This window comes from Oncorhynchus mykiss, chromosome 15 (genome assembly GCF_013265735.2).
Source record: "Oncorhynchus mykiss isolate Arlee chromosome 15, USDA_OmykA_1.1, whole genome shotgun sequence".
NCBI classification, from domain to species: Eukaryota; Metazoa; Chordata; class Actinopteri; order Salmoniformes; family Salmonidae; genus Oncorhynchus; species Oncorhynchus mykiss.
This window is the reverse complement of record NC_048579.1, coordinates 45,762,603-45,790,503: the sequence shown is the minus strand read 5'-3', so window position 1 is coordinate 45,790,503 and position 27,901 is coordinate 45,762,603. Positions and strand designations below refer to the sequence as shown.

General features: G+C 43.2%; 1 protein-coding gene across 1 annotated transcript; it reads right to left on the bottom strand.

The window, feature by feature from the left end:
- Positions 1-149: 149 nt before the first annotated feature.
- On the bottom strand, positions 150-27,728 carry LOC110490150 (sodium- and chloride-dependent GABA transporter 2). Its single transcript, XM_021563354.2, has 15 exons — positions 27,036-27,728; positions 26,124-26,324; positions 22,281-22,415; positions 21,882-22,022; positions 21,623-21,710; positions 21,255-21,387; positions 19,298-19,432; positions 17,530-17,633; positions 17,263-17,387; positions 17,024-17,136; positions 15,887-16,024; positions 13,127-13,229; positions 11,326-11,426; positions 10,948-11,118; positions 150-975 (listed from the first exon to the last, which is right to left on the bottom strand). Exons 1-15 carry the CDS (start codon positions 27,040-27,042, stop codon positions 808-810), a joined length of 1,863 nt encoding a protein of 620 aa, XP_021419029.2. The 5' UTR covers positions 27,043-27,728; the 3' UTR covers positions 150-807.
- Positions 27,729-27,901: the final 173 nt, after the last annotated feature.

The following is a 27,901-nucleotide window of genomic DNA, read 5'->3' as shown; positions in this document are numbered from 1 at the left end:
TGCTCTGATTTATAAAATATCTATACCTAGAATAGAACTTGGTCCAGGAAAAGACTTGAATAGACAAGAACAATACTGTGAAGTGATTTTAAAGCCTTCCCTAGTGAAGAGTGATCCCTCAAGGATCATAATAATAGCATAGAACATACTGATACTACACATTTTGTTTATTTAAAAACATACAGATTCATATTTATTTTGTACAGTCTTTTGTAGTCATGTTACACAGAAAATCAATTAAAATATTGTACACGTTTTCTATAAGCCCAACCGTTGTTAGCTCTTGTTAAATTGACAAAGATGACACAATACATCTTCGTTTAGCAATGATCCACATTCTAACAACATCAACGGTTATTCATCTCATTTGTAATGTACAGCTTCCTTTACTCTCCCACTGAGCACACAGTGGTTGAATCAATGTTGTTTCCACGTAACGTCATTGAAATTACGCTTAACCAACGCGGAAGATGTTGAATTGACATTGTGCCCTGTGAGATGATTCCTTTAATACATGGAATACAATACAGTAGGCCTAACAACAATCTATCACTTGGCAATAGACCAACAATAAAATACATGTGGAGATCAGAGTCCATTGAACAATGAGAAAGAAGCTTTTGTAATTGAACAGTTGACTTGTTCTATACCTGAAAGCATATTGGGTTGTGTAAAAGAGCAAAATTGTTCCTTTCTCTCATTACTTATCGGGCTGCCTGATACACTTTATCTTGAATTGGAATTTCAGTTCATTTCCCAAAATGACTAAACTGAATTTGTCACTCCAATGGTGTCACTGGGGTCTTATTAGCAGTTTGAGTCCTTCACCCCCACTGGGAGGTAGCCATCTTTGATTGGTACGCCTACTGGCTCCATGCCTTCCTCGCCCTTGGGGTCAAAGGTGGCCAGCATCCTCTCCTGTTCTCTCTTGGATTTGGGTAGGTCGTTAGAGGGCTGGAGGAGGATGTGAATGCGCTGCAGAGAAGATTTGAAATATTTATAAAGAATAATGGACTGAGTAGATTGAGATAATAATGTTAGTAATGCTGTGTATCAAAGAGGAATGAAACAATTGCCATAAAAACACTGGACTGAGAAACGTAAGGTTACTTGCTTAACCCTGATTCTCTGATAATATGGGTGAGACATCAACTGTGGGGTTCACCAGAGTAAGTACCTCGAAGGACCAATTATACACAAGTGTTGGACACAGACAGGTCACGTGGTGAATGAGGGCACTCCCCCTCCCCTCATACTAAAGAGTCACTCGCCTGCCCTCTGATCACTCTTGAACGAGACAAACTTCCTCACACGCTTGCGACTAGGGGAATGTGGAGAGATGTCGCACTCATAATATTAGAGAACCGGGGTTACACAAGTAACCTTAAGTTATCTTTTAATTATTTGTTTCGAAGTCTCACTGTGGGATACGGCCAACTCCCATATTGCACATGCTCTCTGAAGCCATGCAGTCTCAATATCAACCCTCAGAGGCCCGACACAGAGGACAGTATGCACCAATGAAGGCGCAGTGACATCTTGTCGGTAGAACCTGAAAAGTATGAGGGGATGCCCAACAAGCCACATCACAAATCTCCTGCAAGGAGATGCCCTTGAACCGTTCCCATGAGGTGGCCATACCTCTGGTGGAGTCAGCTCTTAGGCCCTCCAGAGGCTGTAACCCTTTGCTATTATAGTCCAACACAGCTCAGCATTCAACACCAGAGTGCACACAAAGCTCATTACTAAGCTAAGGACCCTGGGACTAAACACCTGCCTCTGCAACTGGATCTTGGACTTCCTGACGGGTGGCAAGGGTAGGCAACAACACATCTGCAACGCTGATCCTCAAACCGGTTACCCTCAGGGGTGCGTGCTTAGTCCCCTCCTGTACTCCCTGTTCACCCACGACTGTGTGGCCAAGCACGACTCCAACACCATCATTACGTTTGCTGATGACAATGTGGGTAGGCCTGATCACTGACAACAATGAGACAGCCTATAGGGAGGTCAGATACCTAATCAGTGTGGTGCCAGGCAAACAACCTCTCCCTCAATGTGAGCAAGACAAAGGAGATGATTGTGGACTACAGGAAAAGGAGGGCCGAACAGGCCCCCATTTACATCGACGGGGTTGAAGTGGAGCGGGTTGAGAGTCAAGTTCCTTGGTGTCCACATCCCCAACAAACTATCATGGTCCAAACACACCAAGGTAGTCATGAAGAGGGCACGATAACACCTTTTCCCCCTCAGAAGACAAACAATTTGGCATGGGTCCCCAGATCCTCAAAAAGTTCTACAGCTGCACTATCGAAAGCATCCTGACCGGTTGCATCACCACCTGGTATGGCAACTGCTCGGTATCTGACCGTAAGGCGCTACAGAGGGTAGTGTGAACGGCCCAATACATCACTGGGGCCAAGCTTCCTGCCATCCAGGACCTATAGAACAGCTGGTGTCAGAGGAACGCCCAAAAAATTGTCAAAGACTCCAGTCACCCAACTCATAGACTGTTCTCTTTGCTACCGCACGGCAAACGCTGCCAGAGCGCCAAGTCTAGGTCCAAAAGGCTACTTAACAGCTTCTACCCCCAAGCTATAAGACTGCTGAATCAAATGGCCACCCAGACTATTTAAATAGCTAGCACTATTTAATCTCCACGTTTTCCAACGGCTCAAAAGGCTGCTGTGAAACAGTCCCAAGCACAATAAACACATTACATGTCAGTGGTAAAGGCTTGGGAATTGTACGTAAGCAACAGGCGGTTCATTAGGGAAGGCTTTCTCATCTCTTAAGATCTTTCTAGCTGCTATCTGAGCCTGTCAAATAGGCTTCCACAAAAACACAGTGAAACAACATGACGGGATGTTTTCCCACTGTGTTTTTGTGGAAGCCTATTTGACAAGCCCAGATAGTAGCTAGAAAGAACTTCAGAGTTGAGAAAGCCTTCCCTCTGTCCAAAAGCTCCTGCAAGAAGCATAACACCTTGGATAGAGAGGATTGGTAAGGAATTATCTGTTTTTGGTCACACCACTTCTCAATAATCCACGACTTATTTCCATACAGTGAGAATGTGGAATCAATGACACGATGCAAGCCTGTCACATCCAGATTTAACTTCAGAGGGCCATGGATCCGGGAAATCTTTTGTTCGTTTGGGTCAGCAGATCCCTGCGTAACGAGAGTTGACAGGGCTCGTTGTATTGCCTAGCCATGGCGGGGCTACCTAGATGAGGGATAAGCCGCCTTCCCTCACTCTGGCCAAAGTGGGGAGTATGAAGCTGAGGGGAAAAAAAGCGTACGTGTGTTCTTGCAACACAAAGAGCTCTACGGACACTTGACCATATTTCGCTCAGATCTGTCTCACCACTTGAGGAAAGAGTCTCCAGTCCCTTAGATGGGGATTCCCTCTGAACAATAAATCCACTCATATGTTCAGTACACCCGAGACATGAGTCGTGCGTCGGGACAGTAGGTGTGCTCTGCTCCACAGAATAATCCAGACTAATAATCTGTGTAAACACATGGGGTGAGTGCCACCCGACTACAGTAGTATTGTCCGTTCTGGTCAAAACGTGACAATTTCAAAAGGGAGGGTAGAAAGTGCTTCAGTGAAAGAAACACTGTCAGCAGATAAATATAATTTCTGTGAGCAATTTGTTAAGTGGGGTCCTTAATATGTTTATTACATTTCCCTCGTGAACTGTACCCCAGCCCGTGAGTGATGTCACCATTTCCCTTGTTGCCACTACAGTTAGGGGAGTGCCAGGAACGAAGATCCTTCCAGTGACGGAGAGCCGAGAGATGTATGGAGCGATTTGAGGTGAAGCCATGTACACAGACGTTGGGCAAACACCCAGTGCTTGAAGTCTCTCATGCTAAGTAAGCCAAGAGGTACTACTGAGATGGTGGACGCTATCAACCCCAGCACTTGGAGGCACGTCTTGAAAGTGGCAGGGCGCCCCGCCGACTTCTGCTCTAGTTTGCGTGCCAAGTCACCAGTCAATACGGATTCTAAAATTCCATTGGAAATGGGTGGTCTCAGAGCGAACTGCAGTCTGTATCCCTTCATCACTGTAGACCGAATCCAGGGTTGGACTGCTCATGGGTGCCAGTTCCCTACTCCGCTGGCGAGTCCCCCACAGGTCGATAGACTCTTCCTCACCAGTGGTGCCGGTCAGGCATGCCCTCTGGTAGCGATGGAGAGTCATTTTCGCTCTATTTTCATGTCCTTGGCATGACACCTGGATACAGCAGAAACGTTTTCATAAAGAAAGGGCAGTGTTGACACACTGGAACAGTGTTTGGTGGTTACTGACAATCAGTTTTCCTGTCCCAGCTGCCTGAACTAGAGCCGAGGGGAGAGCCGTGGCATGGAAGGCATTCTGGGGTAGAGTGGATTCCCAACATCTTCCTTGAGAGCAAATGCATTAAACTGAGTCGCTGCACAAAGGGAAGGGTTTTTAGGAGTACAGATGTGCCTCTCCCCCGCTGTGCTCCTCCCAAGAGGCAGGCAGGCCAGAACAACACAGAGTGAACTGTTTGTCCCTCTCTGCCGCAGGGGGCATACCGCTAGGTTGGACACCCAGGAAGACCTCGCTGCGGCTTCAACGAAGGATTGCTTTCCCCACTATTGGTCCATTAGGAGGGGTAGGCCGGTAGCCACGATTCCCAGGTCTACGGGCAGAGAAGTTGAAGGCTTTGCCCTCGTCCTTTCGAAGTTCTGCTTCATGGACATGACAGCCGGCAAACAGTTCCTTCAGGTGCGTAAAGGAAACCTGCTTTCTCCCTGTGAGCCACAAATCTCTCTCACCTACCACTGTAAGGCTCATTGCACAGCTGAAGCATTGAATGGCACCCCTGAAGGCTTGAAGGTTGAGGTCTGTGACAACACAGATCTCATCCCACGGCTCTGGGTTAGGCTTGCCAATCGATATGAGATTGTGCATCTCCAACTCAATTGGCCTGGTAAAACAGTAGTAGGAACATAACATTTAACGCCCGTACAGAACGTGTTGAAGACAGACCTTTTTGTAAAATACACTCAAAGAAGCAATGTGAACATAGCTAGCATTCGCTACGTGGGCTAGTTGCCTAGCTAGTTAGCCAAAGGAAGCTAGCGCTATGTTGGTCATGCGACAAACAAAAGCATGGCTTTCGACAAATAAGCAATGTCTAGTCAACGCCGGCGAGAGAGCAAACTAGTAACCCTTCCATGTAGAAAAGCCTTGCGGCGAGCTAGACAATTTAGCTAAGCCTTGCAACTAAGCTAGCGAAGTCTCCACAGCTAGCTTTGTGACACTAGCAACAACTGGTGACGTAGGAAGAAAATCAGTGAAGCATAGTCTAACTTGTGAACAGGATAACAGATCAAGTCGGGCGAGTGGCTCCTCTGTCTTTGACAGAAGTGTATGATTGATCCATCGAGTTATTTAGGAGATTCTGGTGAATCCCAGTGAGATGTCGAAACAAATAATGGAAAGACAACTAATATTAATCATGTGTATTATATTAATGTCTAATTTACAAACAGTAGAATTTAGGCACATACAGAAACGCAACCAACCAAACACTAATAACAACAATGATTTCAGATTCAGGTGACAGAAAAAAATGCTTTTGGTATATAATGTTTCTCTGATGTTATTATATTGTGTTACATGTCATTCCCCTCCAATAAATCACAAAACCTACACCACACACACAGTACCAGAAAAGTTAGGACACACCTACTCATTCAAGGGTTTTGCTTTATTTCTACATTGTAGAATAATAGTGAAGACATCAAAACTATGAAATAACACATGGAATCATGTAGTAACCAAAAAGTGTTAAACGAATTAAAATATATTTTATATTCTTCAAAGTAGCCACCCTTCGCCTCGTTGACAGCTTTGCACACTTGGCATTCTCTCAACCAGCTTCATGAGGAATGCTTTTCCAACAGTCTTGAAAGAGTTACCACATATGCTGAGCACTTGTTGGCTGCTTTTCCTTCACTCTGCGGTCCAACTCATCCCAAACCATCTCAATTGGGTTGAGGTCGAGTGATTGTGGTGTCTAGGTCATCTGAGGAAGCACTCCATCACTCTCCCGCTTGGTCAAATAGCCTTTAATAGCCTTTAGCCCCTCCTGTCTCAGCCTCCAGTATTTATGCTGCAGTAGTTTGTGTGTCGGGGGGGCTAGGGTCAGTTTGTTATATCTGGAGTACTTCTCCTGTCCTATCCGGTGTCCTGTGTGAATTTAAGTACGCTCTCTCTAATTCTCTCTTTCTTACTCTCTCTCGGAGGACCTGAGCCCTAGGACCATGCCTCAGGACTACCTGACATGATGACTCCTTGCTGTCCCCAGTCCACCTGGCCATGCTGCTGCTACAGTTTCAACTGTTCTGCCTGTGATTATTATTATTTGACCATGCTGGTCATTTATGAACATTTGAACATCTTGGCCATGTTCTGTTATAATCTCCACCCGGCACAGCCAGAAGAGGACTGGCCACCCCACATAGCCTGGTTCCTCTTTAGGTTTCTTCCTAGGTTTTGGCCTTTCTAGGGAGTTTTTCCTAGCCACCGTGCTTCTACACCTGCATTGCTTGCTGTTTGGGGTTTTAGGCTGGGTTTTTGTACAGCACTTTGAGATATCAGCTGATGTACGAAGGGCTATATAAATACATTTGATTTGATTTACACAGCCTGGATGTGTGTTCGGTCATTGCCAGGTTGAAAAACAAATAAAATTCTCTCTAATTGCAAACCAGATGGGATGACGTATTTTTGCAGAATGCTGTGGTAGCCATGCTGGTTAAGTGTGCCTTGAATTCTAAATAAAATCACTGACAGTGTTACCAGAAATGCACCCTCACACCTCCTCCTCCATGCTTCACAGTAGGAACCACACATGTGAAGATCATCCATTCACCGACTCTGCGTCTCACAAAGACATAGCGGTTGGAACCAAAAATCGCAAATTTGGACTCCAGAACAAAGGACAGATTTTCACCAGTCTAATGTCCATTGCTCGTGTTTCTTGGCCCAAGCAAGTCTCTTCTCATTTGTGTCCTTTAGTAGTGGTTTCTTTGCAGCAATTTGACCACAAAGGCCTGATTCACACAGTCTCCTCTGAACAGTTGATGTTGAGATGTGTCTGTTACTTGAACTCTGTGAAGCATTTTATTTGGGCTACAATCTGAGGTGCAGTTAACTCTAATGAACTTATCCTCAATCTCCTGTATACCACACCTACCTTGTCACAACACAACTGATTGGCTCAAACACATTGAGGTAAGAAATTCCACAAATTAACTTTTGACAAGGCACACCTGTTAATTGAAATGCATTCCAGGTGACTACCTCATGAAGCTGGTTGAGAGAATGGCAAGAGTGTGCAAAGCTGTCATCAAGGCAAAGGGTGGTTACTTTGAAGAATCTCAAATATAAAATATATTTTGATTTGTTTAACACTTTTTTGGTTACTACATGAATCCATGTGTGTTATTTCATAGTTCTGATGTCTTCACTATTATTCTACAATGTAGAAAACACACACACGCAAAGGTATGTGGACACCACTTCAAATTAGTCGATTCTGCAATTTCAGCCACACCCGTTGCTGATAGGTGTATACAATCGAGCACACAGCCATGCAATCTCCATAGACAAACATTGCCAGTAGAATGGCAATACTGAAGAGCTCAGTGACTTTCAACGTGGCACCATCATATGATGCCACCTTTCCAACAAGTCAGTTTGAACTGCCCCAGTCAACTGTAAGTGCTGTTATTGTGAACGGCTTAGCCGCGAATTGTCAGGCAACACAAGCTCACAGAACGGGACCATTGAGTGCTGAAGCGCGTGGCGCGTAAAAATCGACTGTCCTCGGTAGCAACACTCACTACAGAGTTCTAAACTGCCTCTGGAAGCAACATCAGCACAACTGTTTGTCGGGAGCTTCATGAAATGGGTTTCTATGGCCGAGCAGCCACACATAAGCCTAAGATCTCCATGCGCAATTCCAAGAGTCAGCTGGAGGGGTGTAAAGCACCCTGCCATTGGACTCTGGAGCAGTGGAAGCGCGGTCTCTGGGAGTGATGTATCACGCTTCACCATCTGGCAGTCTGACGGACAAATCTGGGTTTGGTGGATGCCAGGAGGCTACCTGCCCGAATGCATAGTGCCAACTGTAAAGACCGCCATAAGGTGATGGCCTTCGTAAAGGTGAATATTCTACAGAGGTCGGACGAAGCAAATGGCTGAATGTTCCCCTATTTGGCGATTAGGGTAATGGACGAATGTGTCTACCACTGCAGACTCAGTCTTTTCTTTTGTAGATACTGTATAGCGTTGCCAGTGGTATCAGTTGATATTGTTATTATTAGGTAACGTAAGTGCCTTAGTTCTTGTGAGTCAATTCTCCTTTTGTTTTAAACTTTGTATTTCATTACCATGAAGCTGCCCATTTCTATTTATCGATGGTACCCGTATCCAGGGTAGATAAAGCACAGTTATATTATTAGGTTACATTCATTTCTTTAAAGATGGTGCAGCTAACTTAGTGGTATTGCTGCAAGATGTGATTTGGAAAATGTTTTATATAGTTTCTTTTAAAACAGCCTAGCTTTGGGTTTTAAAAGTGTTTATTATTTGTTTATTTATTATGCGCAACTTCACTATTTCAGCGGGGCTCTTTACACAATAGGGTTAGTGTTCCCCCACCACCACATGTGTGGATATTGAGAAATGTTTAATGGATCAGTTATGGTAATATCCTTTTCCCACCTGACTTTACATGGCTAGGCTTAAAATCATGAGACACACAGCTGGTTGCTCAATCCCTGTTGCTCACTGGAATGTTAAATCTGAAATCACCCAGTGAAACGTAAGAGTAGACATCGCCTTTCGAAAGGCACATCTCCGCACTTTTGACCACTCATTTCAAAAGGAGGGTGAATCGGTCAATCACATCATTCCAATTTTCATTCTAAAACTAGAGCAGCGACCATTTTAATTAGTAAAAACATACTGTTCGCAATGTCAAGTGTAGAGGCAGACTCAGCAGGCCGTTTCATTATTGTAGTAGGAAGACTGTATAATACACCTGTTATCTTGGCTAACATTTATGCACCAAACTGGGACATCAGTTAGTTCTTCAAATGTATTTACTCAATTACCAAATACAGACACAGAGCACCTAATACTAAGTGGTGATATGAATTGTGTACTTCTGCCAATCTGGATTGTAGCTCTCCTAAGGTATCATTTTCATCAAAGACAGTATCCACGATTCAGCTATTTCTTAAGACATATGGCATGTCTGATGCGTGACGTTGACACAATCCCACAGCTAGGGATTATTCTTCTTTCTTACCAGTTCATAAGACCTTATCACGTAAAAAGTAGTCTATACGAGCAGGTGTATATCATCTCAAATGAAGCTATTTCGAGCTTAATCAAACCCCTGGAATGTCTCCTCCAATAGTATGGGAATCAATGAAGGCTTATCTAAGGGGACAAATGATTTCCTACAGCACAAGATTAAAGTGCAATATTCAACACCTAGGGGATCTTACAAATAAAATCTTGGATTTGGGTATGGCATATTCACACTATTCATCCGCAGATTTACTAAAACAACATTTGACACTTCAGACAGTGCGCTCTTATTTCAACTCGACAAGCTGCAAATCTAATAAATGAATCTCTACACAAAAATTATGAACATGGAGAGAATTCAGGGAAAATTATATATATATATTTGTTTTTAAATGTGAATCATATTTTTATTTGGCGTACCCCTGACGGCATTGCACGTACCCCAGTTTTGGAATACCTGCTCCAGAGAATACATATCTATATGGAGAAGACATGCTGTAATTCAGTTTAAAATAGTTCAAATCGGGTGCATTCGTCAAAGGTAATACTATCCGAGATTAGACCAGAAATAGATTCCACTTGTGATCGATGTAAGCAGGCTCCTTCTACTTTATTACACGTTTTGGACATGCCCGAAATTGACAGATCTCTGGATATCAAATTTTGAGACATTTTCTAAGATACTGGAGAGACCTTTAGAACCATCTGCCTTTATTGCATTATTCAGAGTGGCACCACAGGAGGCCCCTCAACAGTTCTACGGGCAACATGCTGGCATGTACTACTCTTCTAGCTAGACGTCTCAAACTATTTAAGTGGAAGGATCGGTTTCCTCCTACTTTTAATTATTGGATAAAAGGTAGTTATGCAACATCTCAAGCTAGAGAAAATACGCTACTCTGTTAGGGAATCTGCAATAATAGTTTATAATATCTGGCAACCTTTCCTATCCTTTGTAGAAGACATGAACCCAGCTAATTTCAGAGCTCCATAAACCAACCCAAATTAGAATTTATCATTATTTTTACTCTTTTCAAATACAAAGATCTTATTTAACAATCTATTTCATTGGATTACTCATTGTATATCAAGCCTGCTTTAAGTCTAGTTTTGGGGTGGGGCTCTGTTAGAACATTGGAGGGGGGGGGGGGGTTGATTTGGTAGGGGACCCGTGTGAGTTCTGCACTCTAACTGTTCTGTACTATCTGTATAATCATAAAAAATGCCAAATAAAAAAAAAACTTTGTTGAGATCGGTGGAAGAAGCCCTGACCTCAACCACATCAGACACCTTTGGGATGAATTGGAATGCCAACTGCGAGCCAGGCCTAATCGCCCAAAATCAGTGCCCGACCTTAGTAAATGCTCTCTTGACTGAATGCAAGCAAGTCCCCGAAGCAAAGTTTCAACATCTAGTGGAAAGCCTTCCCAGAAGAGTAGAGGCTGTTATAGCATCAAAGGGGGAACCAACTCCATATTAATGTTCATGATTTTGGAATGAGATGTTCGACGAGCAGGTGTCCACATACTTTTGACCATGTAGTGTATGTTGTGTCAAGAGGAAAGGAACCTAAATTCACCTCTCTGAACGTTCCTTCTGTGGTGGAGAGTTTGTAGATCATCCAGAAAGGGATGCAGACCATGGAGGCAAGAGCCAGGAGCCAGCCTATCACATAGCCCCACCAGGGGTACACATACTCATTGTTGTACTTCAGAGGGGTGTACTTGATGAGGGAGAATGCAAAGGTTGCCTAGAGAAAAAAACAAGTATTTGATTTAGAAGTGGGCCTTGACAGATCCCATGATTTGGAAAAACACCAGTTACAGTTGTAAATGTTGACGGCCCCAGTCTAGGGCCCAGAGTTGTTCCTGGTCAGGAAAAAAATCCTTTCCCTAACCATAACTAATGACATTTTATACTGTATATGAGAGTTTACATGGGTTTGTAGGTTACTCACAACGCATGTGGCTGGGGTGACATACAGCCAGCAGTATTTAATGTAAGGTCCTGGACGGTAGCCAATCATGTCTTCGATGTTATCATAGAAGCGGTCGACACCTGGAACAACATACAGAGACAGGCTAACCATGCTGGGTTTGGTCAAAAGAGCTGTGGACACAAATGTCAACAATTGAGACTATGAAGCAGTCTCTGAACAGTACTATCAAAGGTGAGGAATATACAGTGCATTCGGAAAGTATTCAGACCCCTTGACTCACATTTTGTTACGTTACAGCCTTATTCTAAAATGTATTAAATCATTTTTTCCTCTCTCATCAATCCACACACACAATGACATAGCAAAAACGGGTTTTTCGAAAATGTTTGCTAATTTCTAAAAAAATAAATTAAAAAAGTACATCACATTTCCATAAGAATTCAGACCCTTTACTCAGTACTTTGTTGAAGCACCTTCGGCAGCAATTACAGCCGTGAGTCTTCTGGGTATGATGCTACAAGCTTCGCATACCTGTATTTGGGGAGTTTCTCCCATTCTTCCCTGCAGATCCTCTCAAGCAAGCTCTGTCAGGTTGGATAGGGAGCGTCACTGCACACATATTTTCAGGTCTCTCCAAAGATGTTCGATCTGGTTCATATCCTGGCTCTGACTGTGCCACTCAAGGACATTTAGAGACTTGTCCCGAAGCCACTCCTGCATTGTCTTAGCTGTGTGCTTAGGGTTGTTGTCCTGTTAGAAAGTGAACTTGCGCCCCAGTGAGGTCCTGAGCAATCTGGAGAAAGATTAGTAACGAAAACTGTCTGTACTTTGAGCCGTTCATCTTTCCTTGGATCCTGACTAGTCTTCCAGTCCCTGCAGCTGAAAAACATCCCCACAGCATGATGCTGCCACCACCATAGTTCACTGTAGGGATGGTGCCAAGTTTCTTCCAGATGCTACGCTTGGCATTCAGGCCAAAGAGTTCAATCTTGGTTTTGTCAGATTGGAGAATCTTGTTTCTCATGGTCCGAAAGTCCTTTAGGTGCCTTTTGGCAAACTCCAAGCAGGTTGTCATGCGCCTTTTATTGAGGAGTGGCTTCCGTCGGGCCACTCTACCATAAAGGCCTAATTAGTGGAGTACTGCAGAGATGGTTATCCTTCTGGAAGGTTCTCCCATCTCCACAGAGGAACTCTGGAGCACTGTCAGTGACCATTGGGTTCTTGGTCACCTCCCTTACCAAGGCCCTTCTCCCCTAATTGCTCAGTTTGGCCGGGCGGCCAGCTCTAGGAAGAGTCTTGATAGTTACAAACTTCCTCCAGTTAGGAATGATGGAGGCCACTGTTGTTGGGGACCTTCAATGCTGCAGAAATGTTTTAGTACCCTTCCCCAGATCTGGGCCTTGACACAATCTTGTCTCAGAACTCTACAGACAATTCCTTTGACCTCATGGCTTGGTTTTTGCTTTGACATGCACTGTCAACTGTTGGAGCTTATATAGACAGGTGTGTGCCTTTCCAAATCATGTCCAATGGAAACAGGATGCACCTGAGCTCTCATAGCAAAGGGTCTGAACACTTTTGTAAGTAAGATATTTTTTTTTTTTATAAATGAGCAAAAATGTCTCAAATCCTGTTTTGTCATTATGGGGTTTTGTGTGTAGATTCATGAAAAAATAACATTTAATCAATTTTAGAATAAGGGTGTAACATAAAAATGTGGAAAAAGTGAAGGGGTCTGAATGCTTTCCCGAATTTTGTGGGATTGAACAGTTCCATCAGATATTTTGTTGTGTTGTTGTAGAATTGTATTTTAACTTACCATAGACCCATGCGATGGAGACCGTCTCAAAGATGGCCATGAAGAGAAGACACATGCCACTAGCAGCATAGTAGTCCATCAGCTGGAATACATATAACCCACCCTGGAGACAAGAAAACAACTCAAAAACACTCGAGATCGGTGTGGAAGAACTTATCTGGCCTGCACAGACCCCTGACCTAAACCCCATCGAACACCTTCAGAATGAATTGGAACGCTGATGGCGAGACAGGCCTAATCGCCGTAGCAATGTTCCAACATCTATTGGAAAGCTTTCTGTTATAGCATCAAATGGGGACCAACTCCGTATTAGTACCCATGATTTTGGAATGAGATGTTTGACGAGCAGGAGTCCACATATATTTTTTATTAACCAGTTAGAGCTCTAGGGGCGCTATTTCATTTTTGGATAAAAAACGTTCCCGTTTTAAGCGCGATATTTTGTCACGAAAAGATGCTCGACTATGCATATTCAAAACACTCTGAAGTTTCAGAATCTGCAAAGATTTTGTCTGTAAGTGCCCCAGAACTCATTCTACAGGCGAAACCAAGATGATGCATCACCCAGGAATTAGCAGAATTTCTGAAGCTCTGTTTTCCATTCTCTCCTTATATGGCTGTGATTGCGCAACGAATGAGCCTACACTTTCTGTCGTTCGCCCAAGGTCTTAGCAGCATTGTGACGTATTTGTAGGCATATCATTGGAAGATTGACCATAAGAGACTACATTTTCCAAGTGTCCGCCTGGTGTCCTGCGTCGAATTCGGTGCGCAATTGCCAGCTGCTTCTACTTTACCATTTGATTCAGGGGAGAAAGCATGTGTCCAAGAACGATGTATCAATGAAGAGATATGTGAAAAACACCTTGATGATTGATTCTAAACAACGTTTGCCATGTTTTCAGTCGATATTATGGAGTTAATTTGGAAAAAAGTTCGCGTTTTGAGGACTGAATTTTCGGATTTTTTTTGGTAGCCAAATGTGATGTATAAAACGGAGCTATTTCTAATACACAAGGAATCTTTTTGGAAAAACTGAGCATCTGCTATCTAACTGAGAGTATCCTCATTGAAAACATCAGAAGTTCTTCAAAGGTAAATGATTTTATTTGAAGGCTTTTATGTTTTTGTTAATGTTGCGTGCTGGATGCTAACGCTAATGCTAACGCTAAATGCTAACGCGAAATGCTAACGCTAGCTAGCTACTTTTACACAAATGATTGTTTTCCTATGGTTGAGAAGCATATTTTGAAAATCTGAGATGACAGTGTTGTTTACAAAAGGCTAAGCTTGAGAGATGGCATATTTATTGCATTTCATTTGCGATTTTCATAAATAGTTAACGTTGTGTTATGCTAATGAGCTTGCTGATAGATTTACACAATCCTGGATACAGGGGTTTTTTCATAGCTAAACGTGACGCAGAAAACGGAGCGATTTGTCCTAAACAAATAATCTTTCAGGAAAAACTGAACATTTGCTATCTGAGAGTCTCCTCATTGAAAACATCTGAAGTTCTTCAAAGGTAAATGATTTTATTTGAATGCTTTTCTGTTTTTTTGTGTAAATGTTGCCAGCTGAATACTAATGCTAAATGCTACGTTAGCCATCAATACTGTTACACAAATGCTTGTTTTGCAATGGTTGAGAAGCATATTTTGAAAATCTGAGATGACAGTGTTGTTAACAAAAGGCTAAGCTTGAGAGCTAGCATATTTATTTCATTTCATTTGCGATTTTCATGAATAGTTAACGTTGCGTTATGGTAATGAGCTTGAGTCTGTATTCACGATCCCGGATCCGGGATGGGGAGATCAGAAAGGTTAAACCCCCCTTTTCACGACATCCAATTGGTAGTTACGATCTTGTCTCATCGCTGCAACTCCCCAACTGGCTCTGGAGAGGCGAAGGTCAAGTCATGCGACCTCTGAAACATGACCTGCTAAGCCTCGCTTTAATTTATTGTTTTTTATTTAACCGTTATTTAACTAGGCAAGTCAGTTAAGAACAAATTCTTATTTACAATTACAGCCTACCGGGGAGCAGTACCTTGTTCAGGGGCAGAACGACAGAATTTGACCTTGTCAGCTCGGGGATTCGAGCTGACAACCTTTCGGTTACTGGCCCAACGCTCAAACCGCGCTGCTTCATAACACCTGCTTGCTTAACCCGGAAGCCAGCCGCATCAATATGTCGGAGGAAACGCTCAACTGATGACCAAAGTCAACTTGCAGGTGCCCTGCTCGCCACAAGGAGTCACTGGAGCGCGAAGAGTGAAGGAAAGCCCCCTGGCCAAACCCTCCCCTAACTCAGACAACGCTGAGCCAATTATGCGCCGCCCTATGGGACTCCCGGTCACAGCCAGCTGTGACACAGCCTGGGATCAAACCTCCAGGCAGTAGTGACGCCTCAACACTGCGATACAGTGCCTTAGACCGCTGCGACACTCAGGAGACCCCTGGTCATGTAGTGTACAACTGTCCTGAACCACAGTGATGAGGCTGTTAATCACTCTAAAGTGGTTTCTGTCCGCAAAATGAAAATGTCCTAGGTAATAAAACAAATCAGAGTATATATTTGTTTTGAACGCAATCTCGACCAGCAACCTGGTAAGTTAGACTTGATGTCTGCCTGCATATTACAGCTAAAGAACACATTGAAATAGGCCTTGAGGGTTTATCCCCAACCCAGTCCCCAGGCAGGTGTCTCCCCCTAACTAACCCATGAGGGTTAATTCCAAATTCCAGATGTGATGCCTACCTCCATCAACATGATCAGGCCCATGAGGAAGGAGATGAAGGCCACTAAAGCCAGAAAGAGCTCCCTGCGGTTCTTACGACGAAACACCTCGGGATACATGTCCACCATGGCCGTTGTCAAGCTCTCTACACACACAAACTGGAGAGAAAGGGAGAGGTATTTTAACACATCTCAGTTCTAGGCATGTTTGGTAACAAATAGTAAGCATCTCTGATTTCATGTTAGGCTAGGTATGTTTGGTTACATAGATAAGGCTCTCCAGAGGGTAGTGAGGTCTGCACAACGCATCACCGGGGGCAAACTACCTGCCCTCCAGGACACCTACACCACCCGATGTCACAGGAAGGCCATAAAGATCATCAAGGACAACAACCACCCGAGCCACTGCCTGTTCACCCCGCTATCATCCAGAAGGCGAGGTCAGTACAGGTGCATCAAAGCTGGGACCGAGAGACTGAAAAACAGCTTCTATCTCAAGGCCATCAGACTGTTAAACAGTCACCACTAACATTGAGTGGCTGCTGCCAACACACTGACTCAACTCCAGCCACTTTAATAATGGGAATTAATGGGAAATTATGTAAAATATATCACTAGCCACTTTAAACTATGCTACCTAATATAATGTTTACATACCCTACATTATTCATCTCATTTGTATACGTATATACTGTACTCTATATCATCTACTGCATCTTTATGTAATACATGTATCACTAGCCACTTTAAACTATGCCACTTTGTTTACATACTCATCTCATATGTATATACTGTACTCGACACCATCTACTGTATCTTGCCTATGCCGCTCTGTACCATCACTCATTCATATATCTTTATGTACATATTCTTTATCCCCTTACACTTGTGTGTATAAGGTAGTAGTTTTGGAATTGTTAGTTAGATTACTTGTTGGTTATTACTGCATTGTCGGAACTAGAAGCACAAGCATTTCGCTACACTCGCATTAACATCTGCTAACCATGTGTATGTGACAAATAAAATTTGATTTGATTTAACAATGATCTTGAATCGCCTCAGTTCTCGTTGTACAGAAGTGGTCCGTTTTGTCCTTAACTGGGCCAATTTTCTTGACAGTACGTTCATAAACATTGTAAATGACTTCGGAGGCCTTACTTGACTGTCCAACCCTAGCAGGATGATCATGATAAAGAAGAAGACGGCCCATAGTGAAGAAAACGGCATCATGGCCACAGCACGGGGGTATGCAATGAAGGCCAGGCCAGGACCTAATGAAGAGAGAACAGGGAATCATATATAATAGCGAAATAACATTATACCTGCATTTGAACAAATTATTGAAATGATCTAAATTAACAACTAGGTCACATTAAAACACACACACACACACTCACCAGACTCTGCTACCTCTGAGATGGGGACATTCTGTTCATAAGCCATGAAACCCAGGATGGAGAAGATGGCAAAGCCTGCCACAAAGCTTGTCCCACTGTTTAGGAAGCACAGGGCCAGGCAGTCTCTGCAAAACAAGATCCCAAAGACATGAAGATTTAAGGGGAGTTTGTTTCCGTCTTATAAGGGAATAATAAAAACAGAACCAATAATTACCATAGTGTGTGTGTGTGTGTTTGGTAAGAGTGTTTAATGCATCTTTAGCGTACTTGTAGCAGTTGTTGTTGTACTTGTTGTAACTCCCCAATGCTATGAGGGAGCCTAGACACATTGCATAGGAGAAGAAGATCTGGGTGCCTGCATCCATCCATACCTGTTATACAGAGAGAGGTGAGGGCACAGAGGCCAGTCAAGCAACTACTGTAGGAGAAAAATGACTAATAAAGGCAAAGGTGTGTCATCTAGGGATGGTATTGGATCATACCTAAGATCATGAATAATGATGCCGTTTTAATAATGTTTACATATCTTAAATTACTCATATCACATCTATATACTGTATTTTATACCATCTACTGCACCTTGCCTATGCAGCTCCGCCATTGCTCATCCATATATTTATATGTACATATTCTCATTCATCCCTTTAGGTGTGTGTGCATTAGGTAGTTGTTGGGGAATTGTTAGATTACTTGTTAGATTTGTGTGTATTTGGTAGTTGTTGGGAATTGTTAGAATATTTGTTAGATATCACTGCCCTGTTGGAACTAGAAGCACAAGCACTTCGCTACACTAGCATTAACATCTGCGAACCAATAACATTTGATTTGAATAAAACAGTGCAAATACAAGCCTCCTTTTAAAAAGTAATGGAGAGTGACCCGTTTTTGTTTTGGCAGGTTTCCTGACTGTGGGCCACCATTTATTTATTTATTTATAAAAACATGTCCCAAAAGCATGATGCACATGGTATAAAAAAAAAAACGTCATTAGTTATGTGTGTTTTCAGAATGTGAGAGTTAAAGAGCAACCTCATGCGGAGCGCCACGTTGCGTGCTTGTTTCACCTTGCTCTTCCTCTTTGTCCCTAATGAGTTTACCTAATCATTAAGGACCACTGACACCGCAGAGGTGAATTGTCAACCAGTCAGTTAAACGTCTTGTGGTCTAAACATTGATTAACAAGCCCCACCTCTCAATCCACAACCAGAGACAGAAGATCTGAAAAGGTGAGAACGGGGCAGCAAAGGACCCTGGGATGATGACGCAATCAAAATATCTGCCCTGCTAGGGTGTAGGTGGGTGGATTTCGAGAAAGGGCAGGAGAAATCTGTGGTGTCAATGCCATGAATCCCACAGGCTCAAACTCCCTGCAGACAAACACAATAGGTTTTGGTACCGAGTTTGCCAAACTCTAAATCTATGGCATGAGCCATGCTGCGGCTGAGTCCCAATTCCCGAATTTCCCAGTCCACCATGTGGAGAAAAGCACTTTGATGATGCTGAACCTGAAAATACCGGGCTTTGGTCCAGACCAGGCTAAGCCAGTTGAGGGCTGAGCCCTGACACCCTGAGGGGGGGGGAGTCTAGCAGCTGGAGGGTCCTGGAGGTCAGTGTTCCCCTTCAGTGCAGTGTCCCTGCCCCTCCGTGCAACCCCACCACTCACAGCCTCCTACAGACTCTTTCATGGAGCACAGATGGACCGAGCAGAAAATAGCATTCCAGATAACCCTGGGATATTTACACTCACACCTGGAGGACCTTCACCCAAGGACCTTATTCCAAACTTCAAATTCCCTAGTCTGGAAAGACATAGGGTAATATTGAGATAACTATTATGGACAATTTCTTTGAAATCATACCAGTCTCCAACATACCTCATTATGTTGTGATAGTCACCTCATTGTAAAATACTGAGAGTAGACTGTTTGCTATTCTGAGTATAAAATGTCATTTCATACCATTGCTCCCACAACAATAAGCTACCTTCTACTATGTAACAGCAGGGGACAGGGGTTCTTATTGTTGTGGTACCTACCTGAGGGTCTGCTAGTCTTGACAGGTCAGGGTAAAGGTAGAACTTGATCCCTAGGTCCGCTCCAGGTAAAGTGACGCCACGAATCAGCAGAACTATTAGCATCAGGTAGGGGAAGGTAGCTGTGAAGTACACCACCTGTAGATTGGATGGAATCATATTGAAAAAGTCAGTGATCTAACCCATCAGGGTCATGATATGTTTTTGATTTTTTATTCAATGGAAGAAATAAACTAACAAGACCAGGTAGTCCCTCCCTGTTTCACTCTGCTTCCTCTGTGTAGCTCTTTACACTCGTACCCGTATACGAATTCAAAATGGAAGATTTGGACACTGATAAGCGCCTAAATTAGAACGCAGTGGCTGTACGGTAACATGCTATACATGACCTCAGAGCTCAAGGTTTCCGCTTTACAGATCAGTATTTGTTTTGACTGACAGCCGTTCTGAACTTGAACACCGCACGTGACAAGAAGTTGCCCCCCATCCCTCCTGCTAGTTGGGCAACCTTTGCAACATTTTTGTTTGTTTTGTTTGTTTGTCTGAATGAGGGAAATGCTGTAAATAAATAAGACAACGTATTTCGAAAGATGAGACGTTAAGGATTATAATGAATACAGCTTTGATGTCTTACAAGCAAGCCATACACCCATTAGTCCAAATGTGCACTTCACATTTCCATATCATAAAACCCATGTAATATACACTGTTAACGTTTATGATCACTATGCTCGATGTAGAGTTACAAGATGATATGGCGTCCTACCATTGGTTGCTCTGAACAGAATGCCTGTTTGTGGTATTGTGAACACGCATTTGAATGCACTTGTCACCCTATTCTATGCACACCAAAATTACAATCTGCTTCCTGGAATTGCCTTGTGAAAGCCTAACACTAAGATTGTATTTTACTGAACATGACCCTGATCTGTAACTTAGCTAGCCATGTTGGCAATAGAACACTCTTTAAAATGATGCCCACCTGACCAGATTGCGATTTATAATGGACCTTTTGTGGAATGCACAACCAACAGTAATTGTGTAAAGTGCAGGATGCAGGGATGTGTTCATTTTACATTACATTTTAGTCATCGAGTAGATGCTCTTATCCAGAGTAGTGGGTGCAAACATTTATATATTTGTTGGTAGTGGTCCCAGATTGGAATAGAACCTACAACCCTGGTGCCACAGGAGGCTGCTGAGGGTAGAGCACCTCATAATAATGTCCAGAACAGAGCAAATGGAATGGCAAACCATGCATTTCATATCATTCCACTGATTACGCTCCAGTCATTACCACGAGCCCGTCGTCCCCAATTAAGGTGCCACCAACCTCGTGCCATGCTCTACCAACTAAGCCACATGAGAGTTCAAAAAAAAAAGTTCCTCAAAGCCACAGTAAGGAGAGTACAAGAAAAAGCACCTTAGTGGAAAATGGTTCTTTGAGTCATAAAAGTGCATTGAAATGAGGTAGGAACTGTGCACACTTTGGAGAGTTGTTTGGCCACTTAGAAACTCCAGTTAGACCTTTCACTCAAAACCATTTTTGGGGGGGATGCACCTACCCACCAAATGTTCCATGAATATTCGTATCATGTTACTGAATGTATCCAGAGTTTTTTTCAAATTTCGTTATCAACAAATGTGGTGAAACATACATTTGCACCACAGTAAATGCACATAAAATGTCATGTTTAGATTCAACCTAGATTCAGATTAACTGTTTTGTCATCACCTTTAGTCTAATAATTTTCCCATAATCTCCAAATTGTTCCCGTTTGATTGCAACCACTGTTATGCATATAATTTAATAAAATAAATTTCCTCTGTAATAAACATTTCAATTGATCCCTATCCATATAGGCCAATTCCCACAAGTGTAAGGGGTTAATGCCTAATGCACAGGACTCTGGTGGAGTAAATAAATAAAGACAGGAAGAATTGAAAGAAACAAGTCCACCTTCCCAGTGGATTTGACCCCTTTCCAGATGCAGAAGTAACACATGACCCAGGCGATGGCCAGACAGAAGGCCAGGTCCCAGTTCAGAGAGCCCATGTGGTCGATGCCAGACGACAGCCTCAAGGCTCTTCGCCTGAATAAACACATAACACAGGTGGTCAGAACAAAATCACAATGGATGAAGTGCAATAACAATTCTAGTTTAGATATTCTGATTTTAAGTACCCTCAGCTACTCCAAATAAGGTTAAAATCTTAGACTTGAGGGTCCGGTTTCCAGGACACAGATTAAGCCTAGCCCTGGACAACAACAAAAATATTTGAATTGAGATGTGTTGAATAAGAAAGAGAGGTGCTGTGAATACTTACTCCCAGAATTCAATGACGGGGGATGTGGAGTTTTCGGGCAGGGTGTAGTTGACAGAATAGTTCCTCCTCTGAAACTCCACGCAATTTTCTTAGATAAAAATGTTCACATGTTGCATCATTACCACCATAAAATCACTGACAAGTGTTAAAAGCAGTAATATGGAATTCAATCATTTTTTATTTGTAATATCGCTCCATACAGCAAAGCCACTTAAAAAAAAAAAAAAAGCTGACATTTCCATTATTGTTGTCTCCTCACCTGTATTCCAGGTGTTGTTACAGGAGGACCAAGGGAGTTCCCAGGAGAAGGAGAAAGACAGGTAGAAGATTCCCCAAGCCAGAACCACAATGTAGTAGGAGTTCAGCAGAGCCACAATGATCTGGGTGCCGTAGCCAAGACCTGGATCAAAGACAGGGACAGACAGGGAGGAATGGATATAAAGTAAATAAAAAGTTCCACTTTGTAGTAAGTGTCACTCAAACCAGGAAAAAAAACATGGTAGTAACTATGTAATTACAATATAAGTACACATTGTTTATAACAGTGACACATGAAAAAGTGTAAAAAGCTCAGACACAAACCCTTATTGTATAGCATAACTTTGTTTACAGTATAATGCCTTAAAGGAAGATAGTCCCATAGGAAAGAGCAGGTTACCCTCAAAGAGTGGACTGATCTTCCTCCAGCAGGTGATGCCTCCCTCACTGGTGTACTGGCCCAGAGCAGTCTCCAGGAAGAACACAGGTATGCCACAGGTGAACAGGAAGATCAGGTAGGGGATGAGAAATGCACCTGGGGGATGGGAAATGGGGAATCATTCAAAAAATATACAGTGTACAAAACTCTTTCCATGACAGACTGACCAGGTGAATCCAGATGAAAGCTATGATCCCTTATTGATGTCACCTTGTTACGTCCATTTCAAAAGAGGGTGAATGGGCAAGACAAAAGATTAAAGTGCCTTTGAACGGGGTAAGGTCGTGAGTGCCAGGAGCACCGGTTTTTGTGTCCCAAGAACTGCAATGCTGCTGTTTTTTTTTAACGCTCAACAGTTTCCTGTGTGTATCAAGAATGGTCCACCACCCAAAGGACATCCAGCCAAAAGCAAGCCAATGGTCAAAAACTGGACATTGAGGAAAGAGGACAAAGGAAGCTGACACGAATTGTGCATAACAGACATGCTACAATTAGTAAACTGACAGTCAAGCACAACGTTGGTGCCCAAAGACCCATAAAGGAATGCACAACTTGTCGTTCCTTGATACAAATGGGGTATGGCAACTGACGACCTTACAGAGTCCCACTTCCTTCAGCCAAAAACAAGAAACTGCGGTTGCAGTGGACTAAGGAACAAAAACACTGGATACTGGATGATTGTAAAAAAAAATTGCCTGGTCTGCTTAATCCCAGTTCCTGCTGATGGGAGGACTAGGGTATGGAGAAAACCACAAGTACATGCATCCATCATGCCGCGTGTCAACACTTCAGGCTGGTGGTGATGGTGTGGGATGTGTTTTCATGGCACACATTGGGCCCCTTGATAAAATTCTTAACATTATTGCCAATCAGGTGCATCCCTTCATGGCAGCAGTGTATCCATTTGCAAATTCATTTTTTTCAGCAGGATAATGCCCCATGCCACAAGACTAGGATTGTCCAGGAATGGTTCCACAGACATGACAGTGAATTCCGCTTACTGCAGTGGCCTGCCCAGTCACCAGATCTCAATCCAATCTGTGGGATCAAATCAAACCTTATTTGTCACATGCGCCGAATACAACAGGTGTAGTAGACCTTACCGTGAAATGCTTACTTACAAGCCCTTAATAACCAACAATGCAGTTAAGAAAATAGAGTTAAGAAATATTTACTAAATAAAACTAAAGTCAAAAATAAAATGAAAAACAAGAAAATAGCCAGGCTATATTTTTATTTACTTAACTAGGCTAGAACAAATTCTTATTTACAATGACAGCCTACCCCGGCCAAACCCTCCCCTAACCCGGATGACGCTGGGACAATTGCGCCCTAGGGACTCCCGATCACTGCGGGTTGAGATACAGCCCGGGATCGAACCAGGGTCTGCACAGACGCGTCTAGCACTGCGATACAGTGCCTTGGACCGCTGCGCCACTCGGCAGCCCTATATACAGGGGGTACCGGTACAGAGTCAATGTGTGGGGGGTATAATTTGAGGTAATTTGTACATGTAGGTAGGGGTAAAGTGACAACGCATAGATAATAAAACAGCGAGTAGCTGCAGAGTAAAAACAAAGGTGGGGGGAGCCTTCGTCTGACACCACCTAGTATATAGGTCCTGGATGACAGGAAGCTTGGCACCAGTGATGGACTGGGCAGTACGCACTACCCTCTGTAGTGCCTTATGGTCAGATGTCGAGGTGATGCAACTGGTCAGGATGCTCTCGATGGTGCAGCTGTAGAACTTTGAGGATCTGGGGAACCATAAAATCTTTTGTCTCCTGAGGGGGAAAAGGCGTCGTTGTGCCCTATTCATAACTGTCTTGTTTGGAACATGATAGTTTGTTGGTGATGTGGACACCAAGGAACCGCTCCACTATGAAGCTGTCAACCCGCACCCCGTCGATGTTAATGGAGTCCCGTTCAGACAGCCTTCTCCTGTAGTCCATGATCAGCTCCTTGTCTTGCTCACGTTGAGGGAGAGGCTGTTACACTGCCAGCTCTCTGACTACCTCCCTATAGGCTGTCTCATCGTTGTCGGTGATCAGGACTACCACTGTTGTGTGGTAGGCAACCATAATGATGGTGTTGGAGTCGTGCTTGGCCAGGCAGTCATTGGTAAACAGGGAGTACAGGAAGGAACCAAGCACGCATCCCTGAGGGGCCCCCGTGTTGAGGATCAGTGTTGCTAATGTGTTGATGCCTACTCTTAACACCTGGGGGCGGCCCGTCAGGAAGTCCAGGATCCAGTTGCAGAGGGAGGTGTTTAGTCCCAGGTTCCTTAGCTTAGTGATGAGCTTTAAGGGCACTATGGTGTTAAACGCTGAGTTGTAGTCAATGAATAGCATTCTCATATAGGTGTTCCTTCTGTCCAGGTGGGAAAGGGCAGTGTGGAGTGCGATTGAGACTGCATCATCTGTGGATCTGTTGGTGCGGTATGCAAATTGTTGTGGGTCTAGTGTTTCTGGGATAATGGTGTTGTTGTGAGCCATGACCAGCCTTTCAAAGCAATTCATGGCTATATGTTTTTGCTAAGGGGCAGTAGTCATTTAGGCAGGTTACCTTCGTTTTCTTGGGCACAGGGACTACGGTGAACTGCTTTAAACATGTAGGTATTACATACTAGGTCAGTGAGAGGTTGAAAATGTCAGTGAAGACACATGCCAGTTGGTCCGCGCATGCTCTGGGTACACGTCCTGGTAATCAGTCTGGCCCCGCGGCCTTGTGAATGTTGACCTGTTTAAAGGTCTTGCTCACATCGGCTACGGAGAGCGTGATCACACAGACGTCCGGAACATCTTGTATGCTATAGTGTTGCTTGCCTCGAAGCGAGCATAAAAGGCTGAGATGGAACGAGCGAGTCGGAGTAAAGATACAGAACTGTGGAAAGCATTGGAATCAACATGGGAACGACTGACACCTCGTAGAGTCCATGCCCCGACGAATTGAGGCTGTTCTGCAGTCACAAGGGAGTGCATCCATTTTTTAAACTTTTTTTTATTTTTATAGCTCAGGTCATCCCGGGAATCGAAACCTCTATCCTGGCGTTACAAGTGCCATGCTCTACCAACTGAGATACAGAGGACCATGAGAGTCAGTGATAAGGTACGCCTAAGAAAGTCAGAATTACCTCATGTAGACACTATAATAAAGGTGTTTCATCCATAGGGTTTCACAGACATACATTCCAGTCTGTGAATAATCTCAATGTCAACAAATTTTATTTTCACGCAGAGTTTATGACGCAACGCAGTCTGTCGACTTTTGACGTCAGCCAATCTGAGGATGTTTAGAGTGCTTGGATGGATGGATTTCCGGAGCATGGCAAACGCTGCAGGGGCAACTGCTTGACCACAGGCTATTTAGGACGGAGGGGAAACAGCTGTGACATTCTATGACCCCTAACCTCTGATCGCATACACCCCACAGAGAGAAACATCTGATGTAGCACCTACATAAGCATTTCCCTAAACCCATGGCCTGATCTAAATAGGCCTGAGTCCCAATTAGACCCAACAATGTTTTTATAGCTAGGCCTCAGTGTATGTTATTAATAACAAACAAATGTTATTACATTAAAATAGTCATTTACAAATCGGTTGCTGGAGATACACGGTTGAAGCTCTGTGTTCCACTAGGACCTAAAATGAACAAGTCAAGAAAATAATTTGCAAACTATTATTTTCAATTAAGAACAAATCCTTATTTAAAATGACGACCTGTCAAACATTAATACATGCTCGTCTTTGACTCCAAATTAAACGTCTGTGACCTAGCCTGGGCTCATCCTTTAGAACTTACCTCCTCCGTTCTTGTAGCAGAGGTAAGGAAAGCGCCACATGTTCCCCAGGCCGATGATGGATCCCATCACAGACAGGATGAACTCCAGTTTGTTGCTCCATTGCCCCCTCTCCTGCATCTTCTCCTCTGACTGGGGCTGAGGGACAGGGACCAGGTCCTTCAACCTGCTGCTGTTCTTGCCATTTGAGAGGCCCGCTTGAACTATTTCAAGCAATAAAAACACAGAAAGAGTTTGGCTGTTTTTAAGACAAGTAGCTACATGTAGTGACGCACATACACGTCTATTTAATTAAATGTAAAGTCACATGTAAGTAGCCTAGGTACCTGTCCTGTTGAGTTATTATTCCACTCTATGTCAAGCCATGTTGGCCAAGGAGTGGAAAGTTAGCAAAACAGGTTCCAGATTTCAGGGTTAACATGTAAGTACATGTCAAGTACATTGATACTGCACACTCTCTTTTGTCTAATGACTCCTCAAATAATGTTTGTGGCTCTCTCAAACTGCCATCTGAAGAACTTAATGTACTCAACAACAAAAAAGGCAGAGCTTTACACAATCAAGTTCAGGCCGACCTTAAATTGATTAACATGTGGCATTGATCACCATGTCCCATTATGTCATGTACATACTGTACTGACATTGATCATGAATGGGTGGGAGCGGCAAAAGCCCTGAGACCGCATGCTTACAGAATTGATTAACTCTTTACAAATGTTTTACATTGAAAATCTAAAATCTGGGCAAACAGCCGAGGATGATTCCACACTAAACCTTAGATCTCACACTAAAATATGACCAGAGATGAAGTCATCTTACAACTTATTTGATACAAAATAAAAACGTAGAAAAAGACATAACGTCCCATGTTTTGCACCAATGTCTTAGAATTCAAATATTAGTCAAGTACGTACCATTCATTGTTATGGGGTGTCTCAAGTCTCAAGTTTGGCTCTCAGTCAGTGAATATTGATCTGTAGATATTCACATTTTAGTATTTAACATGAGGAGCAAATAGGGGGTGGGAGGTTGTAATCCTAAATTTAGGCTCAGCCTCCAATCTACTCTCTGCCCATATGACCCCTCCCCTCTTAGATACTCCCACTTATTGAGTCAGTTGATTCTAAAAACACTTAAAATAGTCATTCACAAGGCATACAGGACCATGTAACAAATGAATCAAAGATTAATTATACAATTTGTTTTGGTTAATGATCCAGTGTCCAACTGCAATCACCTACGTCCTGTCTCGTGATCAACGTTTGCCTCTCTGGTGAGCATGTCTCTTAAAGAGGTGAGTGGGTGAAAGCAGCGGAGGTCAGGACTGGATTTTACTTGGCTTTGCTTCCACTGGTTAGTGGGTTTCCCTAAATACAGTAGCTGAAGCAGATGTGTTCAGAATCACATTACATGCAATTAACGCACCTTTACTGCATTCCCCTGCACAGGTACACTAATGGAACACTAATGTGAATTTAAATCCTGCGATTAGATATTTGTACGATTAGACTTATCACCAAGCCAAACAATGAATTAAAGAGGGCAGACAAAAGAAAACGTAATGAGTTCATAGCATTGTTGCAAGAAAATTGATTTCATATTGGTGTACAACAGTCAACTGACTGCCAATATTAGATTTTTTTATTATTTTTAACTCTTAATGAACCTTTCCTTCTCCTTTGACAACTCCTACAGACTAAGACAGACAGGTTGATCTGGGATTGGGCGTGAGAAACATGGGAAGCCACATGCGGCCAGGGAGATTCTGCTAGATACTATG

Coding starts and splice junctions, on each gene's coding strand:
- LOC110490150 (XM_021563354.2), bottom strand. Junction 22,023..22,280: donor GATCAGTCCACTCTTTGAGG/GTAACCTGCTCT, acceptor TCTTTGATCCAG/GTCTTGGCTACGGCACCCAG. Junction 17,388..17,529: donor TACAACAACAACTGCTACAA/GTACGCTAAAGA, acceptor CTTGTTTTGCAG/AGACTGCCTGGCCCTGTGCT.